Source organism: Rana temporaria, chromosome 11 (assembly GCF_905171775.1).
Source record: "Rana temporaria chromosome 11, aRanTem1.1, whole genome shotgun sequence".
In the NCBI taxonomy this organism is placed as follows: domain Eukaryota; kingdom Metazoa; phylum Chordata; class Amphibia; order Anura; family Ranidae; genus Rana; species Rana temporaria.
The window spans coordinates 33,108,407-33,136,146 of record NC_053499.1 but is presented as its reverse complement, the minus strand read 5'-3'; the positions used below and the strand labels follow the sequence as shown (position 1 = coordinate 33,136,146).

General features: G+C 46.1%; 1 protein-coding gene across 1 annotated transcript; it reads right to left on the bottom strand.

Moving 5' to 3' along the window:
* On the bottom strand, window positions 1-27,084 carry KCNA4 (potassium voltage-gated channel subfamily A member 4). The gene is made up of 2 exons (XM_040328338.1): window positions 26,399-27,084; window positions 1-3,434 (listed from the first exon to the last, which is right to left on the bottom strand). Exon 2 carries the CDS (start codon window positions 2,760-2,762, stop codon window positions 696-698), a length of 2,067 nt encoding a protein of 688 aa, XP_040184272.1. The 5' UTR covers window positions 2,763-3,434; window positions 26,399-27,084; the 3' UTR covers window positions 1-695.
* Window positions 27,085-27,740: the final 656 nt, after the last annotated feature.

Here is a 27,740-nt window from a genome sequence, read left to right as displayed (position 1 = left end):
TCCACATATAAGAATTTAGTTTACACAGTTGGTAAATTCCTCTTCTAAGAACATTCAGTTATGTTATGGTAGGACCACTACCGGAGATAGCGTTTATACCACAACTGAAGTTACAGTGATCCACCCTGAAATACACCATAGGCTAAAATCCTTGTCATATAGAAATTTGAGAGCTAAAAAAAAAATAGAAAAATAATACACAGTATCTGGACAGACCAAAAAAAAAATAGTAAACCTTAAAGTTGACTGGGCACCTGTAATCCACAGCAGTCACACACAAAAATAAAGATATTCATAGTTTTCTCTCTCTTTCTCTTAAAAGAATAAAAATGCCCCGCAGTTCCAAGGCATAAAGATTCGCTCTGTATTGTATTTTTTATATTTTTTTATATATATATATATAAAAGGCTTTACAACGCTGCGTGTACACTTAACGCACGCGTTTTATGTGGGTTGCTTTAAAAAACAAAGCCAAAGAACAGGCACTAGAATTCCTGTATGAGAATAATCATTCTGTTTGCGTCTGGTCCCTAGGTTGGATGTTCTTACAAGAGGAAGCCACTATATTTCATATCTAATCAGAAACCTATTCTTTTGTTTGTTTTTTTCTGATTAGATTTGCATATTTCGGTTTTAGATCACTGCACTCATCAATGCATAAACTTTTTAAAAGTTCCAGAAAAAAAAAACACATCTCACACATCAGTTTCCAGAGTCTTTAAATTCACACAGTTATACTTAATGGTCTCGTTGCCATTCCCCGTGCTCTGGCTAGACTTGTCTCTGACACATAAAGACTCTTTGAGCCCTTCCTCCATCTCTAGATAATCCGACTTGTCCTGCAGAGAGGAAGAGGTGGAACTCTTTAACTTTTTGAGGAGATTGGTGGGCAAGTAGGGGCAGCTGGAGCCATTGGAAGTCACCTGCGTCTGCTCATCGTTCTCCGTTTCCCTGTGGTAGAAATAGTTAAAGTTGGAGACTATCACAGGCACAGGGAGCGCAATCGTCAAAACCCCCGCTATGGCACACAGCGACCCCACAATCTTGCCCCCCACAGTGATGGGCTTCATGTCCCCGTAGCCCACCGTGGTCATGGTCACCACGGCCCACCAGAAGGCGTCGGGGATGCTGTGGAAGTGCGTGGTGGGCTCATCCGCCTCGGCAAAGTACACGGCACTGGAGAACAGGATGACCCCGATGAAGAGGAAGAAGATCAGGAGCCCCAGTTCCCTCATGCTGGCCCGCAGGGTGTGCCCCAAAATCTGCAAGCCCTTGGAGTGCCTGGAAAGCTTGAAGATGCGGAAGACCCTGACCAGGCGGATGATCCTCAAGATGGCAAAGGACATGGCCTGCTGCTGCTGCCCCGGTTGTGGCTGTGGTTCGTTCTGGGCAGGCGGCTGCTGGTTGCCCAGCTCGGTGCCCAGGGTGATAAAATAAGGCAGGATGGAGACGATGTCAATGATGTTCATAATGTTCCTGAAGAAGCCCGGCTTGCTGGGGCAAGCGAAGAGCCGCACTGCGAACTCAAAAGAGAACCAGACGATGCACACCGTCTCCACAATGAAGAAGGGGTCGTTGAAGGCGGTTTGCTTATTCTCGGGGGCCCCTATACTCCTGTTGTGGTAGTGGTGACCGTCCCCCCCATCGAACCCTCCAACCCCATCCTCCTCCAGGGGCAGCAGGTTGTCCTTGTCGTCCCTAAACTCGGGCAGGGTCTCCAGGCAGAAGATGACGATGGAGATGAGGATGACGAGCACGGATACGATGGCGATGCCCCGGGCCGGCCCGGAGCTCTCCGGGTACTCGAAGAGCAGCCACACCTGGCGCTTAAACTCGTTGTCCGGAAGCGCCTTCTCCTCCTCCTTGACGAAGCCCTCGTCCTCCCGGTACTTGAGCAGAGCCTCATCGCCCAACTCGTAGAACTTCACCTCCTCCGAGAAGATGTCGAAGGGCACGTTGACCGGCCGCTTCAGCCTCCCCCCGGACTGGTAGTAGTAGAGGATGGCGTCGAAGCTGGGCCGGTTGCGGTCGAAGAAGTACTCGTTGCGGAGCGGGTCGAAGTACCTCATGCGTTTCTCTGCGTCGCCCAGCAGGGTCTCGGGGAACTGGGACAGGGTCTTCAGCTGGGTCTCGAAGCGGAGCCCGGACACGTTGATGACCACCCGCTCGCAGCACTCGAATTCGCTGTACACCGGGTGGTACCCACCGCCTGCCGGGCTCCTCTGCCCACTCCGCTGCTCCTCATCACACAGGTAGAACTTTTTGCCCCCCACCTCCTCCTCCTCTTCTTCTTCTTCTTCTTCCTCCTCTTCTTCTTCCCTCAGCATCATCTCCTCAGAGCCGCACGGAGCCAGCTCCGAGGGGAACGTGCCTCCGTCTCCTTCTCCGCCTTCGCCGCATTCGTTGCCCGCTGACTGGTGCCGGCTCCTCCACCTGTTGCAGCCGCTCAGGGGCCAGTAAGACTTGGCGCGCCGGTGGTGCTGCTGTTGCTGCCCGGCTCCTCCGACTTTCTTCTTCTGAAGCGGCAGCTCCGACTGAGGAGACAGCGGCGCGCGCTTCGAGCTGCCCGCGCCCCCGACGCTGTTCCCTTGGCCCGAGGAAGCGGGCACGCCCCCTGAGTTCCCGCCCTCCTGCTGCTGTTGAGCGGCCACCGCGCGCGAGTGGGCCAGTCGCTCCCGCTCGCGGGCGCGAGCCTGCGCGTAGCCGTACGGCAGGTGGCTGCTGCAGCCGGAGCTTTCCGCGCTCACCATGGCAACCTCCATCCCTCTTTAGAGCGTGTGTGCGCGGGAGCGCGCCTGGGGGATGAGGGAGAAGCTGTTGCTGTTTGTAACTAGTAGCTGAGGTGACAAGTTTTGGGCCCTGGAGGCTTCACAGGGGCCCCAGCCATGCCATTCATCCAAAGTTTTCAGCTTGGGGGAGGAGGTAAAATAAATCCCTAGGTTAGTCAACGGTGGACTTTTCACCTCATATTGTAATAACCATCCTGGTTGGTAAGGGTTAATCAAAGAAAACAAACAAAAAAAAAAGTAGCGGCGGTGGCTGCCGTCCAAAACCACCTGAAGGTATCGTGTGTGCGAGAAGAAGACGGGAGCGCCCGCCAAAAACTGCCTTAATCCACGAGGGGGGCCGCCATCCGATATCAACAGGTAAAAAACGATCGCCAACGTAACAAGAAGAATGTCAGTGTTTTTGTGTTTTTATTTGTTGTTTCCTCGCAGCGTCACAAGAAGAGCCGCCGCCGCCCGTTCATTTCACCACAGTCAATCTGATCATGGTGCCGGAGGTCGGAGGAGGCGGGTAGGTGGGAGCCATCACTGTGTAGACGGAGGAGAGCTCCTCATGAGGGATCCGAGGTCCGGCGTCACTGAGGAGAGACATGCGCTATCATGGGTCTCCGTGGGAAAGGCAGAAGAATGATGAAGCCTCCTGTCAGCCTGGAACAAAAAAAAAAGAGAGAGAAAAAAAATATTTTATTATCGATAACATTACAGGTTACCCCCCACACTTTACAATCTGATTGTACAATCAACTTTATGTCCGGTTCACACCAGATACAGTCCAGCACGTTTCTATTCTGCATCAAAAATGCACTGGACGGTGTTTAACCACCTGAATACTGGGCACTTTTACCCCCTTCCTGCCCAGTGCATTTTTCAGCGCTGTCACACTTTGAGAGCCCTTTCACACTGGAGGTGTTTTTCAGGCTAAAAATAGCGCCTGAAAAACGTCTCCCATACCACCCCAATGTGAAAGCCTGAGTGCTTACACACTGGGGCGCTGCTCTGGCAGGACGTTAACCACTTCCATACCATGCACTTACGCACCTCTTTACCGAGATCGGAGATGCAGGGTGTCAGACTGACACCCCGAATCACCAATCGCCGCGCTGCGCGCCCCCACGGGCACGCGCCGGCATGAAATCCTGCAGGACGTCAATAGACGTCCAGTCACGATTTCACAACCACTTCCCGGACGTCAATCTCCTATTGACCGGGCGGGAAGTGGTTAAAAAAAGTCCTGCAAGCAGCGTCTTTGGGCGGTAAAGGAGTGGTGTGTACACCGCTCCTTCACCACCCTTGCCCATTGAAATAAATGGGAAGCACCTGCAAAGTGCTAAGGCAGCAACGCTTTTCGGCGCATTTAACCCTTTCTTCAGAATAGTGCCGCTAAGACGACGGTAAAGCACCGCTAAAGCTAGCGCCGCTTTACCGCTAGCGCCGCTTTACCGCTAGCTCAATGTGAAATGACTCTGAATGACATTTGTGCGGTCATGCAACACTGTACCCAAATACATTTTTAATCATTTTCTTCACACAAATAGAGCTTTATTTTGGTGGTATTTAATCACCGCTGGGTTTTTTTTTTTTTTTTAAAAAAAAGAAAATTCTGAAAACAATTATTTTTTTCTTAGTTTCTGTCAGTAAATCTTGTAAATAAGTCGTTTTTCTCTTTCACTGAAGTGCTAGATGAGGTTGCACTCATGGGCACTGATAAGAAGACACTATTATACCGCACTGATGAGCACTGATAGGTGGCATTAATGGGCACTGATAGGTGGCACTGATGGCCACTGATAAGCAGCACTGGTGGGCACTAATGGAAAGTGATGGTCAGCACTAATGAGCAGTAAACGGGAGCACTGACTGGCACCAGTAATGGGCACTGATTTGTGTCACTGATGGGCACTGATTGATGGCACTCATGGACACTGGTTGGTGGCACTCATGAGCACTGATTGATGGTACTTCTGGGGCTGAAATTCCAACCGTGTGTATGGGGCATTGCGATCAGCTTTTGCGAAGTAGAGAGGATCCACTGAACTGACCACATTTTGATCGGTGTGTACCCAGCCTTAGATTTACTGAAATGATGTCAAACGAGGACCTACCCAATCCATCCAATCAATTTGTAAGCAGTCAGGCCAGCCCTTGTACTACATAGTTGTTGATAGATCTAGAGCTCATCACACACGTCACAGTCTGATTGTACAATCCTTAAAGTGGTTGTAAACCCTTCCATATACAAAAGTGATTGGCCTCAGGTGATACACAGAGGTGGAACAAATCCTCCTACATAAGTTGTATCTGTTTATCTGAAGTCTTCTTTTCTCTACAGCCATTCAAAGTCTAGAATTTACAAAGCTTATCTGAATTGTCCAAAAACAGAGGCCCAGATTCAAGAAGCAATTGCGTCTGCGTAACCATAGTTACGCAGCGCAATTGCTTACTTGCGCCGGCGTAACGACTTCTCCTGATTCAGAGAGCTCGTTACGCCGACTGCAGCCTAAGATATGCGTGGCATAAGGCTCTTATGCCCTCATATCTTAGGCTGCATTCTTACGCAGGCCGCTAGGTGGCGTTCCCATTGTGGTCAGCGTATAGTATGCAAATTGCATACTAACGCCGAATCACAACGTTACGCGAGCCCTGCGTACGCAGTTTACGTCGTTTGCGTACGTCGGGTTTCGCGTAAGGCTGCACATGCTAAAAGCAGGGGCAGCCAATGCTAAGGATACCCATCGTTCCCGCGTCGTAAAATTTGAAATTTACGTAGTTTGCGTAAGTGAATCGTGAATGTTGCTGGACGTCATTCACGTTGACTTTGAAGTAAATGACGTCCTTGCGACGTCATTTACCGCAATGTACGTCGGGAAAGTTTCCCGACGGAGCATGCGCTCTACGCTCGGCGCGGGAACGCGCCTAATTTAAATGATTCCCACCCCCTACGGGATCATTTACATTAGGCGCCCTTACGCAGGGCATTTTTGAGGAGCGCCCACGCAAATTACGTGGCTACTGCTTCATGAATGAAGTGTAGCGCAAATAATTTGCGTAGGCGCAGGGTAAAAAGGGTACACTGCGCCTCCGTAAGGAGCACGCAGCTGTACCTGAATCTACCCCAGAGGATGGAGAGCTGAAGTTACACTATTCAGAGGCGAGTGAGGATAGCTCTGAGAGCTGATTGGAAGGAAGTGACACACCCCCCTTCACACAGGAACAGAGATGAGGCTGTCAATCAGCTGAAGGTCCCCCCCCTGTCATCTTTTATCTCTCAAGCCCTGTACACACGACCGGGACAGTATACCTGGCAGGCTTGACTTGAAAAGCCGTGTGTACACACGGTCACACAAAATCCTGCTGTTCTTTTGAATGGCAAGAACGCGGTGACGTCATCGACTGCTACGAGCCAATGTCTCGTCACATTCTATGCCATCGCCGTCATCTTGCTAAACCCCACACTAACCTTATATGCTACCGCGCATGCGTCAAAGTGTTATCGAGTATGCACGGTTTTTCACCCATACAGACGACCGGTTTTCTCGGCAGCAAACACTCTGCCGGGAAACCTGACGAGAAAATAGAGAACAGGGTTCTCTATTTTCCCGTCGGGATTCCCGTCTGTTTTCCTGACGGGAAAACTGCTAGGGAGCATACACACGGCCGGGATTCCCAGCCAAAATCTGTCCTGGCAGTTTTCCTGCCGGGAAAACATGTCGTGTGTGCGAGGCTTTAGTGATTCATTCTGATATTAGAGGAACAAATCATCAGACAGAAATGACACTGAGGCCCCGTACACACGTCCGAGGAACTCGACGGGCAAAACACATCGTTTTGCTCGTCGAGTTCCTTGTGAAGCCGCCGAGGATCTCGGCGGGCCGAAATTTCCCATTGAACAACAAGGAAATAGAGAACATGTTCTCTATTTGGCCCGACGAGATCCTCGTCGGTTTCCTCGGCCGAAAGTGTACACACGGCCGGGTTTCTCGGCAGAATACGGCTCCGATCGAGTTTCTGGCTGAATTCTGCAGAGAAACTCGGTCGTGTGTACGGGGCCTTATAGCTAGATTCAGGTACCTGTATGTATCTTTGCGGCGGCGTAGCGTATCGTATTTACGCTACGCCGCCGTAAGTCAGAGAGGCAAGTGCTGTATTCACAAAGCACTTGCCTCCTAAGTTACGGCGGCGTAGCGTAAATGGGGCCGGCGTAAGCGCGCCTGATTCAAATGAGGATGAGGGGGCGTGTTTTATGTAAATGGGTGGTGACCCGACGTGATTGATGTTTTTTACGAACGGCGCATGCGCCGTCCGTGTACATATTCCAGTGTGCATTGCTCCAAAGTACGCCGCAAGGACATATTGGTTTCGAGGTGAACGTAAATTACGTCCAGCCCCATTCACGGACGACTTACGCAAACGATGTAAAAATTTCAAATTTCGACGCGGGAACAACGGCCATACTTAACATTGACTAGGCCAGCTATTTGTTCGACTAACTTTACGCCGGAAAAAGCCATACGTTAACGACGTAAAAAAAATGCACCGGGCGCACGTACGTTTGTGAATCGGGGTATCTAGTAATTTACATATTCTACGCCAAACTCAACGGAAGCGCCACCTAGCGGCCAGTGGAAAAATTGCACCGTAAGATACGACAGCGTAGGAGACTTACGCCGCTCGTATCTTAGCCTAATTTAAGCGTATCTGGTTTCCAGAATACGCTTAAATTTAGGACGGCGTAGATTCAGAGTTACGTCGGCGTATCTACTGATACGCCGGCGTAAAGCTTTCTGAATCCAGCTATCAGTGCTCAGTATAGAGACAAGTACACACTATAGAGGGATATGATTTGTTCGAATTTCATGTCAGAGGTTTACAGCCACTTTGGGTCTTTTCACACTAGGTGCATCGGGCACCATTGCCCAGTAAAGTCCCAAGTCAATATAAGGCAAAAAGCCTGTTTCCTAGGAGGCCAGCTCACAGCACCAAGCTGAAATAAATACAGCATGCGGTACGTTTTTCAGCACAGCGTGGTGCAGCACAAACCCCCACATGGTACTCAGCTGTGGGCCAATAGAACATATAAAATGTTATTTGTGACATGTCAATAAAGTTCTGACCAAAATAAGAAAGTGAACAGTGTGCAGTGTGATGTGCCTGGATTGGTGCATTAACCCTTCCAGTGCACACAGCGGCCATGTGTTCAGCGCGGTGTGAAAGAGTCCGTGTGGTGGCCACATACATTTCGATTTTTATGAACCAATCAATGTTCAATTCAATCAAATCTGTGAATAATCAAATATCCATAAATGCCTTTTCGATCAATTTAGATTTTATCCATCTAAGTCAATCAGCCGGCGTGGAATATCATCGTATGTCAACCAAAATCCACTTCCCCTTGTATGTGGCATATCAATTGGATGGGTTGTTGACTTTAGATTGATTATTCCAATCAGGAGCAATCAATCTGAAATGAAATCCATAATTTATTGAAGTGTGTATGATCTACCAATATGTATGTAGTAGGAGGACTCGCTTTCTGGGATACAGAATGATTGGTTGGATTGGGTTGGTCCTCATATTCCATTATTTTGGTAAATCTAAAGTTGTATAGAGATTGCAAATTCAGATTATACTTTGTATTGTTACCCTCGGGGAGATTGCACAATCAGATTGCAAGGTGTGCTGAGCTTAAAGGGGTTGTAAAGGTACAATTTTTTTTCTCCCTAAATAGCTTCCTTTACCTTAGTGCAGTCCTCCTTCACTTACCTCATCCTTCCATTTTGCTTTTAAATGTCCTTATTTCTTCTGAGAAATCCTCACTTCCTGTTCTTCTGTCTGTAACTCCACACAGTAATGCAAGGCTTTCTCCCTGGTGTGGAGTGTCGTGCTTGCCCCCTCCCTTGGACTACAGGGGAGTCAGGACGCCCACTAACACACAGCTCCTTTCTCTATCTGCAACGTAGAGAGCGTCCTGACTCTCCTGTAGTCCAAGGGAGGGGGTGAGCATGACACTCTACATCAGGGAAAAAAACCTTGCATTACGGTGTTGAGTTACAGACAGAAGAACAGGAAGTGAGGATTTCTCAAAAGAAATAAGGACATTTAAAAGCAAAATGGAAGGATGAGGAAAGTGAAGGAGGACTGCGCTAAGGTAAAGGAAGCTATTTCAGGTGCTTTAGTGCTAGAAATAGCCTCTGCAAATCGCCTGAAAACCGCCTTCCATTCACTGCAGTGTGACTTTTTACACTCGGGCGGTGCACTTGCGGGACGTTACCAAAAGTCCCGTAAGCAGCATCTTTGGGGCGGGTTGGGAGCGCTGAATTTAGCGCCCCCAAAATGCACTGCCCATTGCAATGAATGGGCAACACTTCCAAAGCGCCCTGAAAGCGATTAAAACCACTCCAAAAAGCGCAGCTAAAACCAGCAGAGCTTTACCACTAACAGCGATTGATGAAACATAATCCATCGTTTTCCACCCAGGCCGATCCACTCAGTTTAAACATATCTGATCGAAATCGATTAGAAGAGAAGTTATGTGTATTTAAATATTTGCAGATTAATTGCTTTTATAGAATTGCACGTCATTTTGATTAAAAAAAACGAGGTGTGTATGGCCACCATTGGATCTTTGTAGTGAATGGGCCATCCGGATTGGATACAACTTGATTGGATGGATTAAGTAGGTCTTCCTATTACACAGTTTTGGTAAATGTAAAGTTGATTGTACAAAGATTGTACAGTCAGATTATTATTATTATACAAGATTTATATCGCGTGGATATCTTGCTCCGCATTTTGCAACATGGGGGCAGACGGTACAATCACAATACAATTCAATACAGGAGGAATCAGAGGGCTCTGCTCGTTAGAGCTTACAATCTAATTGTAACATGTGACCCTAGGGCTGACCACACACTATACAATCTGATTGCATCATCTCCTATATACATAATGATCCACAGAATCGAAAAAACAATTACATTTACAAAGTATCGAAAAGACAACTACTGTGTAATCGATAGATTTTGAGCAAAACCAATCAATTTGATTGGAATTATTCTGTGTTGACAGAAAGTCTGATGGTAGGAAAGTAGTTACCATAGACCCAAATGATTGGTAAATTATGGCACATCGATCTTTTCAATCTTCTGGTTGTAGACAATAAATCATTCAGCAATACAATCATTTAAAATCGTTCTGTGTATGACCACCATAGGATCTACCAACAACTATGTAGTATAGGGGTTGTCTGATGTGATAATATTTTACTGGATCGGTTAGGTTTGTCCTTACTGTACATTACATGGTTTTGATAAATCAAAAAGAAAATTGCACAATCATATTGTATCATGTATGGACAGCTCAAGGACTCATTTACATTTGTGCGGTAAGATAACACACATCTATTAAGTCACAGGTTAACAATATGCATTGCGTTTATGGGGACCAATGAGATCAATGGACTTCCAGTGCGACAAAACATCCCACAACGTTTTTAGCACATTCTAAGGCAATATAATGCTTTGCAGCACATGTGCGTTGTCTTAGTGCACTGGGTGCTATTCAGAATGAATGGTGCCACAATGCAACAACACACGCAACAGCGGAAGTCCACACAGGCCTTGAGACTTCTATTAAGGTCCCCATCACATTGGTGCAGGGCATCCACATTGGATATGTCACAGGTTACTGTGCAATCCATTAGGGCAGCTCATTGAAATCAACAAGCTTCCAACTGAATGTGTCCCAACATTTTTGCAGCAATGCAGTATGGTGCGATGCCATGTGCTGCAGCATCTGTTCGTTGCCTACACAGTACAGTGGTCTCCAAACTGCGGCCCACAGGCAGGATGTGGCACTTTCCTTGCATTATCTGTCCCCTGGGGCACCATTCAATCTACTGGCAACAATGATGGAGTACCATTTTTCCTATGGTCATGGATACCAGAAATGGGGTACATTACTCCCATGGATACCAGAGATGTGGTACCATTACTCCTATGAATACCAGCGATGGGGTACCATTACTTTCATGGATACCAGTGATGGGGTACATTACTCCCATGGATACCAGTGATGGGGTACATTACTCCCATGGATACCAGTGATGGGGTACATTACTCCCATGGATACCAGTGATGGGGTACATTACTCCCATGGATACCAGTGATGGGATACCATTGCTCACATGGATACCAGAGATGGGGTACGATTCTTCTCACTGGCACCAATGATGGTGCACTAATGCTCCATTGAATACCAACAATGGGACATTATTCCTCCCAATAGAACCAAGCATAAGGGACTGTTTAATCCCACTGGCCAAAGTCCGGCCCACCTTACATTACCAGTAATGATGACATACTAATAATGTATTACAAATTAATAGCAATGCAATGTCAGCTGCCATGTGTAGCTGTAACAGGCATGGTAACCTGCACGTTCCTGCAACACAAAGATGTAAATGGGCCCTTCTCTTGTTGCTCATGAAGCGCATGTGTGGCGGCAAATAGGGTGGACTTTAACGCTCATACACCACAGAAATGTCAAGAGAGATGATTTCTGATTGGTTATCGCAGAATACTACACTGTTCCTAATAATTCAATACAAAAAGTGTGATTTCTACTCAGCAGGCTTCAGCTGGCCATAGATGGATAGAATATTAAATGAAAAAATCTGGTAGTGTTTTCTATTTTCTCCCATTTTCATGAATAAGTCAGAGCCTCTAATGTTGGCCTACACTATACAATTTTATTGTACAATCTCATTAGGCTAATGGCATGCCAAATGCACTGGAAGTTGCACCCGCACTGCAACTGCAGTTCCCGTGTGGGCTGCGATTTCTGAACCGCTGCAGGGACAGTTTTCCTGTGTTTTTACGAGGCGCGATAGTCCATTTAAATAAATAGGCTGCCATGCAGGGCCGCATAGGTGTGAATCTACGCTTAGAGGTCAATGCTTAACAACCAATTAAAGTCATATCCAATCAGGCAGACCCTTGCCCTTCATAGCTGATGGTAGGTCTAAAGCTCACCACATGCATTACAATCTGATTGTACAATCTCCTTTAGATAAACCGACCATTATGTAGTGCAAGGGCCTGCCTGACTGCATACTAATTAATTCAATAGTGTAGGTAGTTCCTCATATTACATAGTTTTGGTCGATCTAAAGTTGATTGCACTGAGATTGTATGGTCAGGTTATAACATTTTCATGGTGAGCTTTAAGAAGCTTGTACAACCAGATGATGTGTTATGACACGAAACGTGTCGGAAACACTCCATTGCTGCCTCATCATTACACATTTTGGGCCACATTCTCAAAGAGATACGACGGTGTATCTCCTGATACACCGTCGTATCTCAGAGTTAGGCCGGTCGTATTTATGCGCCTGATTCATAGAATCAGTTACGCATAGATATGCCTAAGATCCGACAGGTGTAACTGTGTTACACCGTTGGATCTTAACTGCAATTTTAAAATGGCCGCTGGGGGCGTTCTCGCTGATTTACGGCGACGATATGTAAATCAGCGAGATACGCCAATTCACGAACGTACGCGGGCCCGACGTAGTCACTTTACGTCGTTTACGTAAGCGTTATCCCGGCGTATACTTACCCCTGCTTCTATGAGGCGCAGCCAATGTTAAGTATGGCCGTCGTTCCCGCGTCAAATTGTTTTTTTTTTTTACGTCGTTTGCGTACGTCGATTCACAAAACCGCTCGTCGCAAGTTACGCTCACGCCGAAACCAATGACGTCCTAGCGACGTCATTGGGTGCAATGCACGCCGGGAAAATTCGCTGACGACGCATGCGCAGTTAAATCGGCGCGGGGACACGCCTGATTTAAATGCTACACTCCCCCTAGCCGCGGAATTTGAATTCCGCCGGGTGATTTAAGATACCCTGCCGCAAGTTTGGAGGTAAGTGTTTAGTGAATTACCCACTTGCCACTAAAACTTGCTGCGGCGGATCTTAAATCAGATAGATTACGCGGATCTAAAGATCCGCTGATCTATCTGAATCTGGCCCTTTATATGCGCTGTAACTTCCAATTCCATGTAAGTGCAACTGCCTATTAAACCTCATTATTTTTTACGGAATCACGCTATGTTGCCTCCTCTCTCCGTCTCCATATCCTTCTACTAATGAAACACACTGAGGGCAAGCTGTAAGCTATTGTGGCTATTGTCTACTCGTTACCTGGGCGAATGCATCTCTGTTGAAGAGCCATTGGTCGACTCATTGCTTCTCAAGAGACCCCTTTGGAGATCATATCGGTCCCTAAAGCTTGTTTGACTCATATGAGATATATATTTCTTTGAGTCCATAAGTTCCGGTAAGCCTGCATCCTTATCGGTGGAGGGTTATTTCACTGCACATAAGAAGTCACTTGTATTATTTTTCTCATCACTTCAACGTTCGAGTTTCAGATCTACTTGAGACACGTGGTGGATGTTTTTGCTACATATGGTCACATATGGACATTCTATTATTTGTTTTTTAACCACTTCCAGACCGCCGCATGTATATGTACGTCGGCAGAATGGCACGTACAGGCACATTGGCGTACCTGTACGTCCCTGCCCCCCCCCCCCCCCCCGCGCTACATGCGTCGGTCGGAATTCCTGCGGGAGCGATCCGGGACGACGGCGCGGCTATTCGTTTATAGCCGCCCCATCGCGATCGCTCCCCGGAGCTGAAGAACGGGGAGAGCCGTATGTAAACACGGCTTCCCCGTGCTTCACTGTGGCGGCGTATCGATCGAGTGATCCCTTTTATAGGGAGACTCGATCGATGACGTCAGTCCTACAGCCACACCCCCCTACAGTTGTAAACACACACTAGGTGAACCCTAACTCCTACAGCGCCCCCTGTGGTTAACTCCCAAACTGCAACTGTCATTTTCACAATAAACAATGCAATTTAAATGCATTTTTTGCTGTGAAAATGACAATGGTCCCAAAAATGTGTCAAAATTGTCCGAAGTGTCCGCCATAATGTCGCAGTCACGAAAAAAATCGCTGATCGCCGCCATTAGTAGTAAAAAAAAAAAATAATAATAAAACTATCCCCTATTTTGTAAACGCTATAAATTTTGCGCAAACCAATCGATAAACGCTTATTGCGATTTTTTTGACCAATAATAGGTAGAAGAATACGTATCGGCCTAAACTGAGGAAAAAAAAATGTTTATATATGTTTTTGGGGGATATTTATTATAGCAAAAAGTAAAAAATATTGCATTTTTTTCAAAATTGTCGCTCTATTTTTGAACACCGCAGAGGTGATCAAATACCAAAGAAAGCTCTATTTGTGGGGAAAAAAGGACGCCAATTTTGTTTGGGAGCCACGTCGCATGACCGCGCAATTGTCTGTTAAAGCGACGCAGTGCCGAATTGTAAAAACCCCTTGGGTCATTTAGCAGCATATTGGTCCGGTCCTTAAGTGGATAATTTGTCTTTTTCTGAGACTTCATTGAATATTTATATTTGTCTGTCATCACTTTGCATATAATATTTATGTTTATTTTGAATATAATTATTTTATTATATATTGTATTAATTTAAGCGCTACACATATACCAACACATTGTACAATCAGATTGTCTAGTATTGTGAACCTTTAAAGTGTAAGAAAAGCCTGACTGTAACAATTTTTTTAAATGTTCCCTCCCCCTCTATCTACCTATCCTGCCTACCCCGTAAGAAAAAAGATCTGTGTACTTACCTATTTATAATCTGCTTCAGTCCAGTCACATGATCCCACAGCTCTGGCTCCCCTGTGTGTGGCTGCGGAGGAGGGAACACTGACAATTGCTGGGCCATGAGATCCTATGAGTGACGTCACAGCCCCGGGAATTCACAGCCGTTGTCAAGCGTTCCCTTACACCAGGGAGCTGGAGGTGCAGGATCACGTGACCAAACCAGAGAGGATTATAAATAGGTAAGTACACAGATCTTTTTTTATACAGGGCATGCAGGATAGCTGGGAGGAGGGGGAGGGAACATTAGTTAGTGTTATGCGTTACTACCACTCAGTGATTCTAAACTGTAATTAAAAATTATACAGTGGAACCTTGGATTACGGGCATAATCCATTCCAGGAGAATGCTCGTAATCCAAAGCACTCGCATATCAAAGCGAGTTTTCCCATTGAAGTCAATGGAAATGAAAATAATTTGTTCCGCATTGACTTCAATGGCATGCAATACCACATGTGGCCAGAGGTGGGGGGGCGCGGAGAGCCTCGGAAACAGCCGGAAAGGCCCGGGGACAGCTCAGCTGACCTCGGAAAGGCTCAGGAACGGAGTATTTCCGCGTCTTTCCGAGCATTTCTGATCCGAAAGGCCCCCACCCACCATAGGCCAAGCGCTGTACTGCACACCGCTTTGGCCTGAATGCTGCTCGTTTTGCCAGACAACACTCACAAACCGAGTTAGGATTTTTCAAAATACAGCGCTCGTATTGTGAAATGCTCGTAAACCGCGTTACTCGCAATCCGAGGTTCCACTGTATATAACATGTTATACTTTCCTGTTCTGTGTAATAGCTTTGCACAGAGCAGCCCTGATCCTCTTTTTTTGGGTCCCCCGGCGGTCCTGGCTCCCCCCTCCCCCCCTGCCAGGTGCCCCCAATAGCAAGCCTCTTGTTATGGGGGCACTAGCGCCGGCTCACTTCCATGAATTGACACTGTCCATTCACACACAGAGCATGGCTAGGCCCCTCCCCCCACTCTCCCCTCATTGGTTCACTGGCTGTGATTGACAGCAGCAGGAGCCAATGGCTCCCCCTGCCAGGTGAGCCAATGAGGAGAGAGAGACCCGGCAGAGCCTCTGCTTTCATGCAGATCACTGGATCAGGATGGGGCTCAGGTAAGTATAAGGGAGGGGGGCTGGGAGGGGGGAGTAGCTGCACCCAGAAGGTTTTTTACCTGAATGCATGGATGCATTCAGCTAAAAAACCTTCTGCCTTTAGAACCATTTAAAGCTTACCGTACACTATACCATCTGATTATACAATCTCCATCAACTGTAGTGCAAGAGCCTGTCCTACTCGATATACATTGAATGGATTATTTAGGTAATAAATAGTTTGTACAATGAGATTGTATAGTGCATGGTCAGTTTAAAGGTGACCACACACAATACATTCTGATAGTAACATCTCCTTTTGATATAGAAACACAATGTAATATGAGGGCAAACCTTAACAATCCATTCATTCTGCATCCAATAAGGCAGGCTCTAGCATTACATAGTTGATGGCTGATCTAAAGTATATTGTCCAATCAGATTGTATAGGTCAGACATAGGATGGTCATACATGTTCAGATCAAACTGCACAATCTCTTTTAAGATGGCCATACACTAAAAGATCTGATTGCACCATCATGTTTAGATTTACAAAAACATTGTAATATGAGAACTTTCTTAATTTATCCAATCAAGTTGTATCCACTCAGACAGACCCTTGTACTACATAGCTAGAGGTAAACTAAAAAGAAGTTTGTTCAGTCAGATGTATAGTTCATCGTCAGCTTTAACCACTTAAAGCGGAGATTCACACAAAAAGTGCATATCCGCTTTTTGGATCCCCCTCCGGTGTCACATTTGGCACCTTTCAGGGGGGTGCAGATACCTGTCTGAGATTGAGGGTTCGGATCCCCGCAGGGGAATCCAGCCTGTGACCTCACCCCCCCCCCCCTGCTGTCTTCTGGGAAACACTGTTCCCAGCAGAGAGCGGGGACCAGTGACGGCACGGAGTGATCCTCGCGCATGCACAGTAGGGAATGGGGCAGTGAAGCTGCAAGGCTTCACTTCCTGATTCCCTCACCGAGGATGGCGGCGGAAGCAGCCGAGGACCGAGCGATTGCTCAGCCTCGGCTGCTGACATCGCAGGCCCGCTCGACAGGTAAGTGTGCATTTTTTTAAAGTCAGCAGCTGCCGTATTTGTAGCTGCTGGCTTTTATAAAAAAAAATCGTCCGAACCTCCGCTTTAAAGGGTCACTAAAGGAATAAAAAAAGTTTGCCTAAAATTAATGTCTGCAAGGTAGACAGACAGAATAGTGTAATGATTCTGTTAAAAAACAAGTAAATACCTATTAAATTCCTTCATCTATATCACCTCCGGCATTCTAGTTTCTGTTTTCTCATTCAGTTCCTGGTTTGCATCGCTCGTTCATGTAAGAACTACATTTCCCAGCATGCATTGCGGCACACCCAGTAATTTACACCTCCTTGAAGTCTCTAACACGTAGAGAGCGTCCTGCCACACAGAAGTAGTTCCCAGGAGGGGGTGAGCATGTTACTGACCACCGCAGTAAAGCCTCCCGTCACGGTGGTGAGTAACAATCAGACAAGCAGGAAGTGAACAGAACAGAGAAGAAATAGAGCAACTTCTGAGCAAAAACGAACAATGAGGAAGTGAAAAAATTCCTTTACAACCCCTTTAAGGACCTTGCCTGTTTTTCAGACTTGGTGTTTACAAGATTAAAACAGTTTTTTTTGCTATAAAATTACTTAAAACCCCCAAACATTATATATTTGTTTTACCTAACACCCTAGAGAATAAAATGGCAGTCATTGCAATACTTTTTGTCACACCGTATTTGCGCAGCGGTCTAACAAGCGCACTTTTTTAGGAAAAAAAAAATGTTTTTAATTAAAAAATAAGACAACAGTAAAGTTAGCCCAATGTTTTTTTATATTGTGAAAGATAATGTTACGCCGCGTAAAATGATACCAAGCATGTCACGCTTCAAAATTGCGCCCGCTCATGGAATGGCGTCAAACTTTTACCCTTAAAAATCTCCATCAGCGACGTTAAATTTTTTTTATAGGTTGCATGTTTTGAGTTACAGAGGAGGTCTAGGGCTAGAATTATTGCTCTCGCTCTAACGATCGTGGTGATATCTCAGTTGTGTGGTTTGAACACCGTTTTCATATGCAGGTGCTACTCACGTATGCGTTCGCTTCTGCGCGCGAGCTCGTCGGGACGGGGCGCTTTGAAACATTTTTTTTTTGTTTTCTTATTTATTTGTATTTATTTTATTCATTTTTACACAAAAAATAAAAAAATGTAAACATTCCTTGTAATAGAAAAAAGCATGACAGGTCCTCTTAAATATGAGATCTGGGGTCAAAAAGACCTCAGATCTCATATTTAGACTAAAATGCAAAAAAAAAAATTGTCATTTGAAGAAATGACAACAAGAAAATATGCCTTTAAGAAGCATGGGCAGAAGTGACGTTTTGACGTCGCTTCCGCCCTGCTATGCTATGGAGACGGGTGGGGGCCATCTTGCCCTCACTCGCATCGCAGGAGACAGGACCCGATCGCCTCCGCCGCTGCCAACGGCTCCGGTAAGCGGCGGAGGGCGCGGGAGAGCCGATAATGGTGATCTCACTGCGAATCCGCCGCTGAGAGACCACCGTTATCGTTTAAAGGACCGCTCACTGAAAAGGTGGATATCTCGGTTGTGGCAGCAGCTGCTGCCGTTACCAAGATATCCATCTTTAAAAAAATTACGTATATATACAGTGCGCGGTCCTTAAGTGGTTAAAGTGATTGTAAACCTCAGACATGAAATCTGAACAAAGCATATCCCTCTATAGTGTGTATTTGTCTAGAGCACCAAGTGTCATTTCTGTCTGCTGCCTTGTTCCTCTGCTGTCAGTATGAATCACTTCTGACAAGTTTCCTTGACACCAAGAGAAAAAAGTTGGCAGAGGAGCCTTAGTTCTGTTCCTGTGTGAAGGAGGGTGTGTCCCTTCTCTTTAATCAGTACTCACAGCTCTCCTCACAGCTCTCCTCTCTGCCCCCTTCTTTGACAGCTCAGACAAGCTTTATAAACTCTGCATTTTGAACGGATGTAGAGAAGAGAAGACTGCAGATAAATAGGTATAACTTATGTAGGAGGATTTGTTTCATATCTGTGTATCACCTGAGGCCAGTCACTTCACTGGATATATGGAAAGCTTTACAACCAATTTAAAGTGGTTGAAGACCCTAAAATAAAAATAAAAACGTTTACGATAAAGGAATAATGAGCTAGTATGCATCGCATTCCAGCTCATTATGAAATACCTACCTTAGAATGAAGCTGTTGCAGCGGCCCTGCACAACGCTGAGACATTTTCCCCGGAGCTTCTTCCGGGTTCGTGGGCTCTGGTGCTGTGATTGGCCGCAGCCACGATGATGTCACTCCCACGCATGCGCATGGGTCCCGCTGGTCACAGCACAGGGCCCTGAAGAGACGGCACCATCAGCTGTCCCTTCAGTGCGCATGCGCCAATGACGTTGTGGCGTATATAGTGAATACAGTATCTCCTAGGCATGTGCATTTCATTTCGTTCCGAATCGAAATTCGGACAAATTTTTCATTATTCGGATGCATACGAATTCCCGAATTGCAATATTAATGAATTTACCGAATCCGAACGAACATTTTCGATTCCGAATCGAAAACCTGCAGACGAAATTCGATCGGAATTCAAAAAAAAAAAGATTCGATCGGAATTCGAAAAAAAAAAAATAGAATTCGAAAACAAATTCTATTCGAAAAGAGACTGTTTGTTTTCGAATCCGGTCGAAATATTATCGAATTCGACCCGATTTTTCGAAATTCGGTCGAAAACGAACGAACGAATTCCGAAAACGAATTTAACACATGTAACGAATCTAACTTAACGAAATTAATTAAATAACGAATTAAAACGAAACAAAACAAATTTTTCCCTTTTGCACATGCCTAGTATAGGCCTAGAGATATTTACAGTACCTACAGGTAAGTCTTATTATTATAGGCTCACCTGTAGGTACAATTAAACAGAAAGACTTTACTTCCTCTTTTAACTCTCCACACACATTGCAGTCTAATGTACAATCTCTAGTAGATCTACTGACAATCCCAAAGGCCTGCCTGGTTGGATGCAGTTTGATTGGATAGATTGGGAAGGTCCTCCCTCCTATTACAGGGTTTGGACAGATAAAAAGTTGGTTGTGCTGTCAGATTGTACAGTAATCTTTGGAATGGGTCTGTTTATCAATTTTTCCCCCCAAGATCCATACAATTTACACTGAAGATTAGAATGGGGTGATCATTGTGTGGCCCCGAGGATCTCCTCTTAGAAGGGCCCTGTGAGTGATCTGTGGAGGTTCCCTCTATCTGTCCACACATCAGATTTCTTATCTCTGCTGCTTCCGAAATACCAGACAAGGACATGGCAGGGCAGGGCCTGTGCTCAGGGCTCCTTTACACCGCAGTTATACATGCGTGTGGACAGAGGCGGCTTTGTGAGGCCTTGAGCAAAACTTAGAAATGATGCCCCACTCACGCCCATAATGGAAAAAATTATTCAAGCAAAAAAAATGGCTGCAGAAAATGCGCGGATCTAGCACACAGGTGATCAGCACCACTTCCAGGGCACCCTCCTCACCCATCAGACATATTCAGACAATATAAGAGGGGGGAGAGAGGGGGAGGTGAGAAAGAGAGCGATCTGATGACGCTGACATTAGTATTGGTCACAGGCAAATTAGGGTGCGAGGCCTTAGGCGACCGCCTAATTTGTCTAATTAGAGATCCGCCTCTGCGTTTGGAAAGCGTTTGCAAAAAAAGTCTGAAAAAAAAAAAAGCAATAAAAAAGATGCCAATCAGTGCACCCAAATGGGCACTGACTGGCAACATGGGTAAATCAGTGCCGCCCCACAGTGTCCATCAGTGCCACCCCACAGTGTCCATCAGTGCCACCCCACAGTGCCCATCCATGCCCAGTGCCCACCTATCTGTGCCACCCATAAGTATCCATCAGTGCCGCCCATGAGTGCCCATCTGTGCCACCTATGAGTGCCCAGTGCCGCCCATGAGTGCCCATCAGTGCCGCCCATGATTTCCCATCAGTGCCGCCCATGAGTGCCCATCAGTGCCGCCTATGTGTGCCCATCAGTGCCGCCTATGTGTGCCCATCAGTGCCGCCTATGTGTGCCCATCAGTGCCGCATACCAGCGCCGCCAATCAGTGCCACCTCATCTGTGCCCGTCAGTACTACCTCATCGATGTCCATCAGTGCCATCTCATCGATGTCCATCAGTGCCGCCATATCAGTGCCCGTAATTGAAAGAGAAAACTTACTTATTTACCAAAAAATTACAGAAAAAAATAAAAACGTATTTTTTTTTCAAAATTTTCAGTCTTTTTTTAGTTGTTGCGCAAAAAAAAAAAATCGCAGAGGTGATCAAATATCACCAAAGGAAAGCTCGATTTGTGGGGAAAAAAGGACGCCAATTTTGTTTGGGTACAGTGTAGCATGACCGCGCAATTGCCATTCAAAGTGCGACAGTGCTGAAAGCTGAAAATTGGCTTGGGCGGGAAGGTGCGTAAGTGCCTGGTATGGAAGTGGTTAATGACAGCAAAAAAAAAAAAAATGCAGCATGCTGTACTTTTTTTAAACGCAACAGAAAGCACCGCATCGGTGTCAACTAGGCTCGCTGAAACTCATTAATTAGTCTTCCAACGTGTTTGTAATCCGTTTGAATTGACATTTATTTGGCATTATGGAGCCCTTAGGACTCCTTTACACCACAATGCCCGTGTACAGTGTACAGTTGACGTGCATTTATAATGTGTTTGTGTTTTGGGGCATTTTTCTTTTCTCCCGTTCACACGGATGGGATGCAAGAAACGCAGCGATTCCTGTGTGTTTCCCACACCGCATAGCAATCGCACTGTGTTCATGCAGCATCATGCTGTATCAATTAAAAGTTAACAACACTCCAAAAGCAACTCGCTGAACCGGATCACATGGGTATGAACACTCCGGTTCCAGTGCCATCCGGTTCCAGTGCAAAAAAAAGAAAAGCTGCCGGCACCTTTTTCAGGCTGATGCGGTGCGATTTGAGCCAAACAAAATGAATGGACTTATATCGCACCGCATAAAATCATTTGTGATTTGAACAGGAATGCGATGTGACAGTGTGAACCGGGGCCCACACAGTTCCATTTCCATGCATTTGCGATGTGTTGACATGCATTCACATCTGTTGTGTTGCAGTTCCATGCACATACATTGCAGCATGCTGTACTGTTTACATCACATGATGGAAGTTAGGCTCATTGGAATACATGCACTTCTTTTTTTGCATGTGCAACCGTACTGCGTTTAAAAGGTGTCTGACTGCATGTGGTGTGAGCGCTCATTTACACCACAATCCCTGAGTTAAGTGTGACATCCCGCATGCGTGTTTACAGGCGTTTTTGTAACATTTACATGCGTTTTGCGGTGCATTCACATGTTCGCCTCTGATTTTTTAGCATGCTATACTTTTTTAAACGCACATGAAATCACCACAAATTATGCAAATTAGGCTCATTGATACGCACAAATTTTTCTTGCACATAAATTCCTACTGTGCTTAAAAATGCATCCAGCGCAATGCGTTTGGTATGCGTTTCATTTGTGTCGCATTTGCAGTGAAGTTCCTTGCATTTACAATTTTTTTGACGGAGTTTAATTTACATGTATCTGTGATGCGTTCACATCCATTCAGGTGCCTTTACATGCAACATGCTGTTCTTTCTTTAAATGCGCTGGAAAGCGCCACAAATGGCATCAACTAGGCTCCTTGACATTCTTCTTGCATGTGCGTTCCTACTACATTAAAAAATGCATTCAAATGCATTTAGTGTAAGCGCTGGTTCACACCAGATGCAGTCCAGTGCGTTTTTTTTTTACTGCATCAAAAACGCATGGACAATAAGTTATATGTATTCCAATGGCATAGATCAGGGCTCAAAATTTCAAGTCCTGAGCTACTAGCCATGCCTCAAGGGTTACTCGCCACCAGTTGCCCCACCCAACCCCCCCATGTCCCGCCCCTAGACACACCCTCATAAATTATCTCATGAAATGACAATGTTTTATGCAGAATTAGGTTATAAAAATAACCATGTGCCATGTGGAACCATGTGTCCCCAGTGCAGCCCTGTGTCCCCAGTGCAGCCTGTGTCCCCAGTGCAGCCCTGTGTCCCCAGTGCAGCCTGTGTCCCCAGTGCAGCCTGTGTCCCCAGTGCAGCCTGTGTCCCCAGTGCAGCCTGTGTCCCCAGTGCAGCCCTGTGTCCCCAGTGCAGCCTGTGTCCCCAGTAGAGCCATGTGTCCCCATTGTAGCCTACCTGTGCTGGGTAAGAGAGAGGAGAGCCAGGCAGCGGCAACTCTCCTCTCTCTTCCCCTAAATTCACTCCTTGCTCGCCCCCCCCCCCCCCCCGGTCCCAGGCAGCCCACACTCGCCAGCCCTCAAAATCCACTCGCAAAATGCGAGCAGGCGAGTGGAAATTTTGAGGGCTGGCATAGACCAAAAAATTAGAACATGCTGTATTTTTTTTTACACTGAATTGTACTGGAATGTGGAAAAATGCATTAAAAGCATACTGGATGTAAACAAATCAAAAATGCACCAGAACGCATTACAGCAAAAAACAAAAAGGGAAACCTTGGAAAAGAGAGAAAAAAAAAAACAAGAGGCGGAAAAATGCACTAGAACACATTGAAAATGCATAAAAAATGCACTGGAACGCATCTAAAAGTATGAAAAACACTGGGATGCATTACAGAAAAAAAAAACAGAAAACCTTGGGGAAAAAATAGAAAAACAAGAGGAGGGGGAAAAAAATGGAACACGTTAGAAAACGCATCAAAAGTGCACCAGAACACATCTAAACGCTTTAGATTTTGTAAAGCACTGTGCAAACTGTTGGCGCTATATAAATCCTGTATTATAATAATTATAATTACAGCAAAAAAAAATCAAGAGGGGTAAAAACGCACTGGAATGCATTACAGCAAAAAAAAATAAAAAAGAAGGGAAACCTTAAAAAAAGAGAAAAACATAAGGGGGAAAAACATACTGGAGCGCATTAAAAACGCATCAAAAACGTTCCTACAGAAACGCATCCAGAGTGAGCTTTTGTTGCGTGAACTGTAAGCAACTGTAAGCAAAAACGCATCTGAGTGCATTTTTGCGGCGTAAGCCGGCCCCAGGGGTTCAGTTACAGCATAGTGTGTGCAATAAAATACACTTTTACATGCATCTGCTGTGCGTTTTTTAGCCATTAAATTTTTTTTTTGCATTCAGATGCATTTGCAGTGCAGTGTAGAAAAATGCAGCAATCTATACTAATTTTAAAATACACATAAAAGCCCCGCAATGGTGTAAACTAGTATCGTTGACACACAATCATTTTCCTTGCATGTGTACCCGCATTGCGTTTAAGGTGAAGGAAAAAAGTGGGGAAAAGACACTGTAACGCATCAAACCGGCCCTAAAACTGCGTTTGTCTGCGTCTGACACTACAATCCCCATGTTGAGTGTGTGAAATACAACGCATGTGTGTTTACATTAATTTGTCATGCATTTGCGTCACATTTTATGTTTTTTTTTACTGTAACGGAGTCGCATTTCCATGCGTTTATATGTGAAATAAATGCAGCATGCTTTACTTTTTATAAACAAAGATGAAAACCCCATAAATTATGTACACTAAGCTCAATGAAATACATCCATCTTTCCTGCTGCTGCGTTTAAAATCAGAGTGCCGCTGCCTGTGCGATCCAGGGGAGGATTGCTTCCTGCAGTATCTACAGGTTTGCCTGGACTAGTGAAAGCAGCATCAGCCCAGGGAGAGGGGGATCTGGGAGAGAGGGATCAGATCTGAGAGAGGGATCAGGGAAAGAGGGATCGACCTGGGAGAGAGGGATCTGGGAGAGAGGGATCTAGGAGAGAGGGATCAACTCTGTGAGAGAGGGATATGGGAGAGAGGGATCAACTCTGTGAGAGAGGGATCTGTGAGAGAGAAAGATCAGCTCTGGGAGAGAGGAATCAGATCTGGGATAGAGGGTTCTGGGAGAGAAATCGAGATCTGGGATAGATTGATGAGCCCTGGGAGAGAGGGAAATAGGAGAGAGGGATTGGCTCTCGAAAAGAGGGATCAGCTCTGGGAGAGAGGGATCGGCTCTGGGAGAGAGGGAAATAGGAGAGAGGGATTGGCTCTGGGAGAGAGGGAAATAGGAGAGAGGGATCAGCTCTGGCAGAGAGGGATCTGGGAGAGAGGGATCTATGAGAGAGGGATCTGGGAGAGAGGGATCAGCTCTGGAAGAGAGGGATCAGCTCTGGAAGAGAGGGATCAGATCTGGGAGAGAGGGATCTAGGAGAGAGGGATCAGCTCTGGGAGAGAGGGATCTAGGAGAGGGGGATTGGGGAGAGAGGGATCAGCTCTGGGAGAGATGGATCAGTTCTGGGAGAGAGGGATCAGCTCTGGGTGAGAGGGATCTGGGAGAGAGAGAGATCTGGGAGCGAGGGATCTAGGAGAGAGGGATCTGGGAGAGGGGGATCTAGGAGAGAGGGATCAGCTCTGGGAGAGAGGGATCTAGGAGAGAGGGATCTGGGAGAGAGAGAGATCTGGGAGAGAGGGATCAGCTCTGGTAGAGGGATCAGATCTGGGAGAGAGGGCTCAGATCTGAGAGAGAGGGATCTAGGAGAGAGGGATCAGCTCTGGGAGAGAGGGATCAGCTCTGGGAGAGAGGGATCTAGGAGAGATTGATCAGCTCTGGTAGAGAGGGATCAATTCTGGGAGAGAGGGCTCAGATCTGGGAGAGAGGGAATCAGCTCTGGGAGAGAGGGATCAGCTCTGGTAGAGAGGAATCAATTCTGGGAGAGAGGGCTCAGATCTGGGAGAGAGGGAACAGATCTGGGAGAGAGGGAACAGATCTGGGAGAGAGGGAACAGATCTTGGAGAGAGGGATTAGGGAGAGAGGGAACAGATCTGGGAGAGAGGGAACAGATCAGGGAGAGAGGGAACAGATCTGGGAGAGAGGGAACAGATCTTGGAGAGAGGGATTAGGGAGAGAGGGAACAGATCTGGGAGAGAGGGATCTGGGAGAGAGGGAACAGATCTGGGAGAGAGGGATCTGGGAGAGAGGGAACAGATCTTGGAGAGAGGGATCAGGGAGAGAGGGAACAGATCTGGGAGAGAGGGAACAGATCTGGGAGAGAGGGAACAGGGAGAGAGGGAACAGATCTGGGAGAGAGGGCGCAGATCTGAGAGAGAGGGAACAGATCTGGGAGAGAGGGATCATATCTGAGAGAGAGGGATCATATCTGAGAGAGAGGGATCATATCTGAGAGAGAGGGATCATATCTGAGAGAGAGGGAACAGATCTGGGAGAGAGGGATCATATCTGAGAGAGAGGGAACAGATCTTGGAGAGAGGGATCAGGGAGAGAGGGCTCAGATCTGGGAGAGAGGGAACAGATCTGGGAGAGAGGGATCATATCTGAGAGAGAGGGATCATCTCCAGCACTTCAGTGTCACACAGGGCCAAGCAGCAGAATAAATAGAATACATCCAAACCCATCACACCAGCCCCCCAGTGATCTGGAGTATTTATTATGTAATAATAGAGCCATGCAAAGGTTAAAAAAAAACACCACTATCTTTCTTCTGCTCTGCATCTCCCAGACTAATGATATTGTGATGTACCAAGAAAAAAAAAAGCTTAGATTATTTTCTCCCCTTTTTAATCTGGATTTTCTCCACCTCCCCCCTAAAACATGTACTTACAGCTCCATTCTTGTAGGCATCTGTTGGCTGGGAGGTCACTATGCTGGGTAGTTGGGAGTGAGGCTTCCTTATGCATTAGATTGTTTATTTTTATTTGTTTGTAATCTCGCACACAGGTCTGATGATGATGAATAGGAGTTGATGGACTCAAGGCAGAGAAGAAGAAGAAGAAGAATTGTAAAGCCCAGGTTAGGTTTGCTTGCTTGTCTTGCTGCTGCTGCTGCTGTTGCTTTGCTCCTGGTCCACCTGTTCTGTGTGTTTTCCCATGTCCTCAGCTGACTGTCATATTGACAAAAGGGGATGATGACTGTTTAGAGATTTCTCTCCCTCAACAAGCATTTAATGCCTCTCTGTCTGAACCTCTTGTATCAAGCTGGACCAATCTACAGGCTAAGATGATCCTCAGCAGCATCCAGTGGATTTGCAGTGCAATTGCTAGGATCCAAGGCATACAAAAAATATATAAAAAAATCCAATGATCAGCCCCCAAAAAATAAAAGAAGCTTCATAGAATTCAGACCGTGCTAGGAGCAAGTGTTGTGTTCTCCCTACGAAGTCTCCAATTCCCAATTGTGTGTTGTGTACCACTGAAGGACAAACGAGTGAGCCCAGCCTGATTTATTCCCAGGGCTCGCAAGCTCCATGTCGGCCTCTAGTGGGCTCAAGTCAGAACTGCGCCTCTGTCTGGAGCTGCCATTGACATTCTCTTTCCCCCTCTTTTTGCTGTAAAAAGAAATATTAATTATTGAAGTAACTATTTCAAATTTAAATTATGCATATCCCTCTAATAAAACATTTTGCAGGAGGGGATGCTGCTGTGAATCAAGAGTCCAAAAGAAGGAAAGGCAGCCTTGTGAGAGGAAAGGAAAAAAAAAAAAAGAATGATGACCTGTTTAATAAAGTGGACTCGGCTGAAATTTTTCATCAAGAGTGATTCAGTTTTAAAGGATTTAATATTATCTTATTCTGTCAAATATCTGGTTAGATAGAAATATATAATGCTGCAAGGTAGCCCATTGCCAATAAATTTACAAACAGTTTGTAAAATCTGTAATTTTTGCATCTGTCCATAAATGTCCCTGAATGACACTCACAGACAGATTTTCTTTTTTTCTGTCCGGGGTGATGCTGAAAACAAAAAACAAAAACTATTAGGCGTACAAAAGGGAGCTGCGGTGGCTCAACGCGATTGCCACTGCGCTGACAAGCCATTCACCTCTGCAGCTAGGGGTTCGGATCCCGGTCTCGGCTACATGTGAATTGAGTTTGGTGGTCTCAGCCTGGCTCCCGGTGGGTGTGCTATGCGAGGTAAGCCTGCGCTTAGTACGCCCACCCCCCTCCC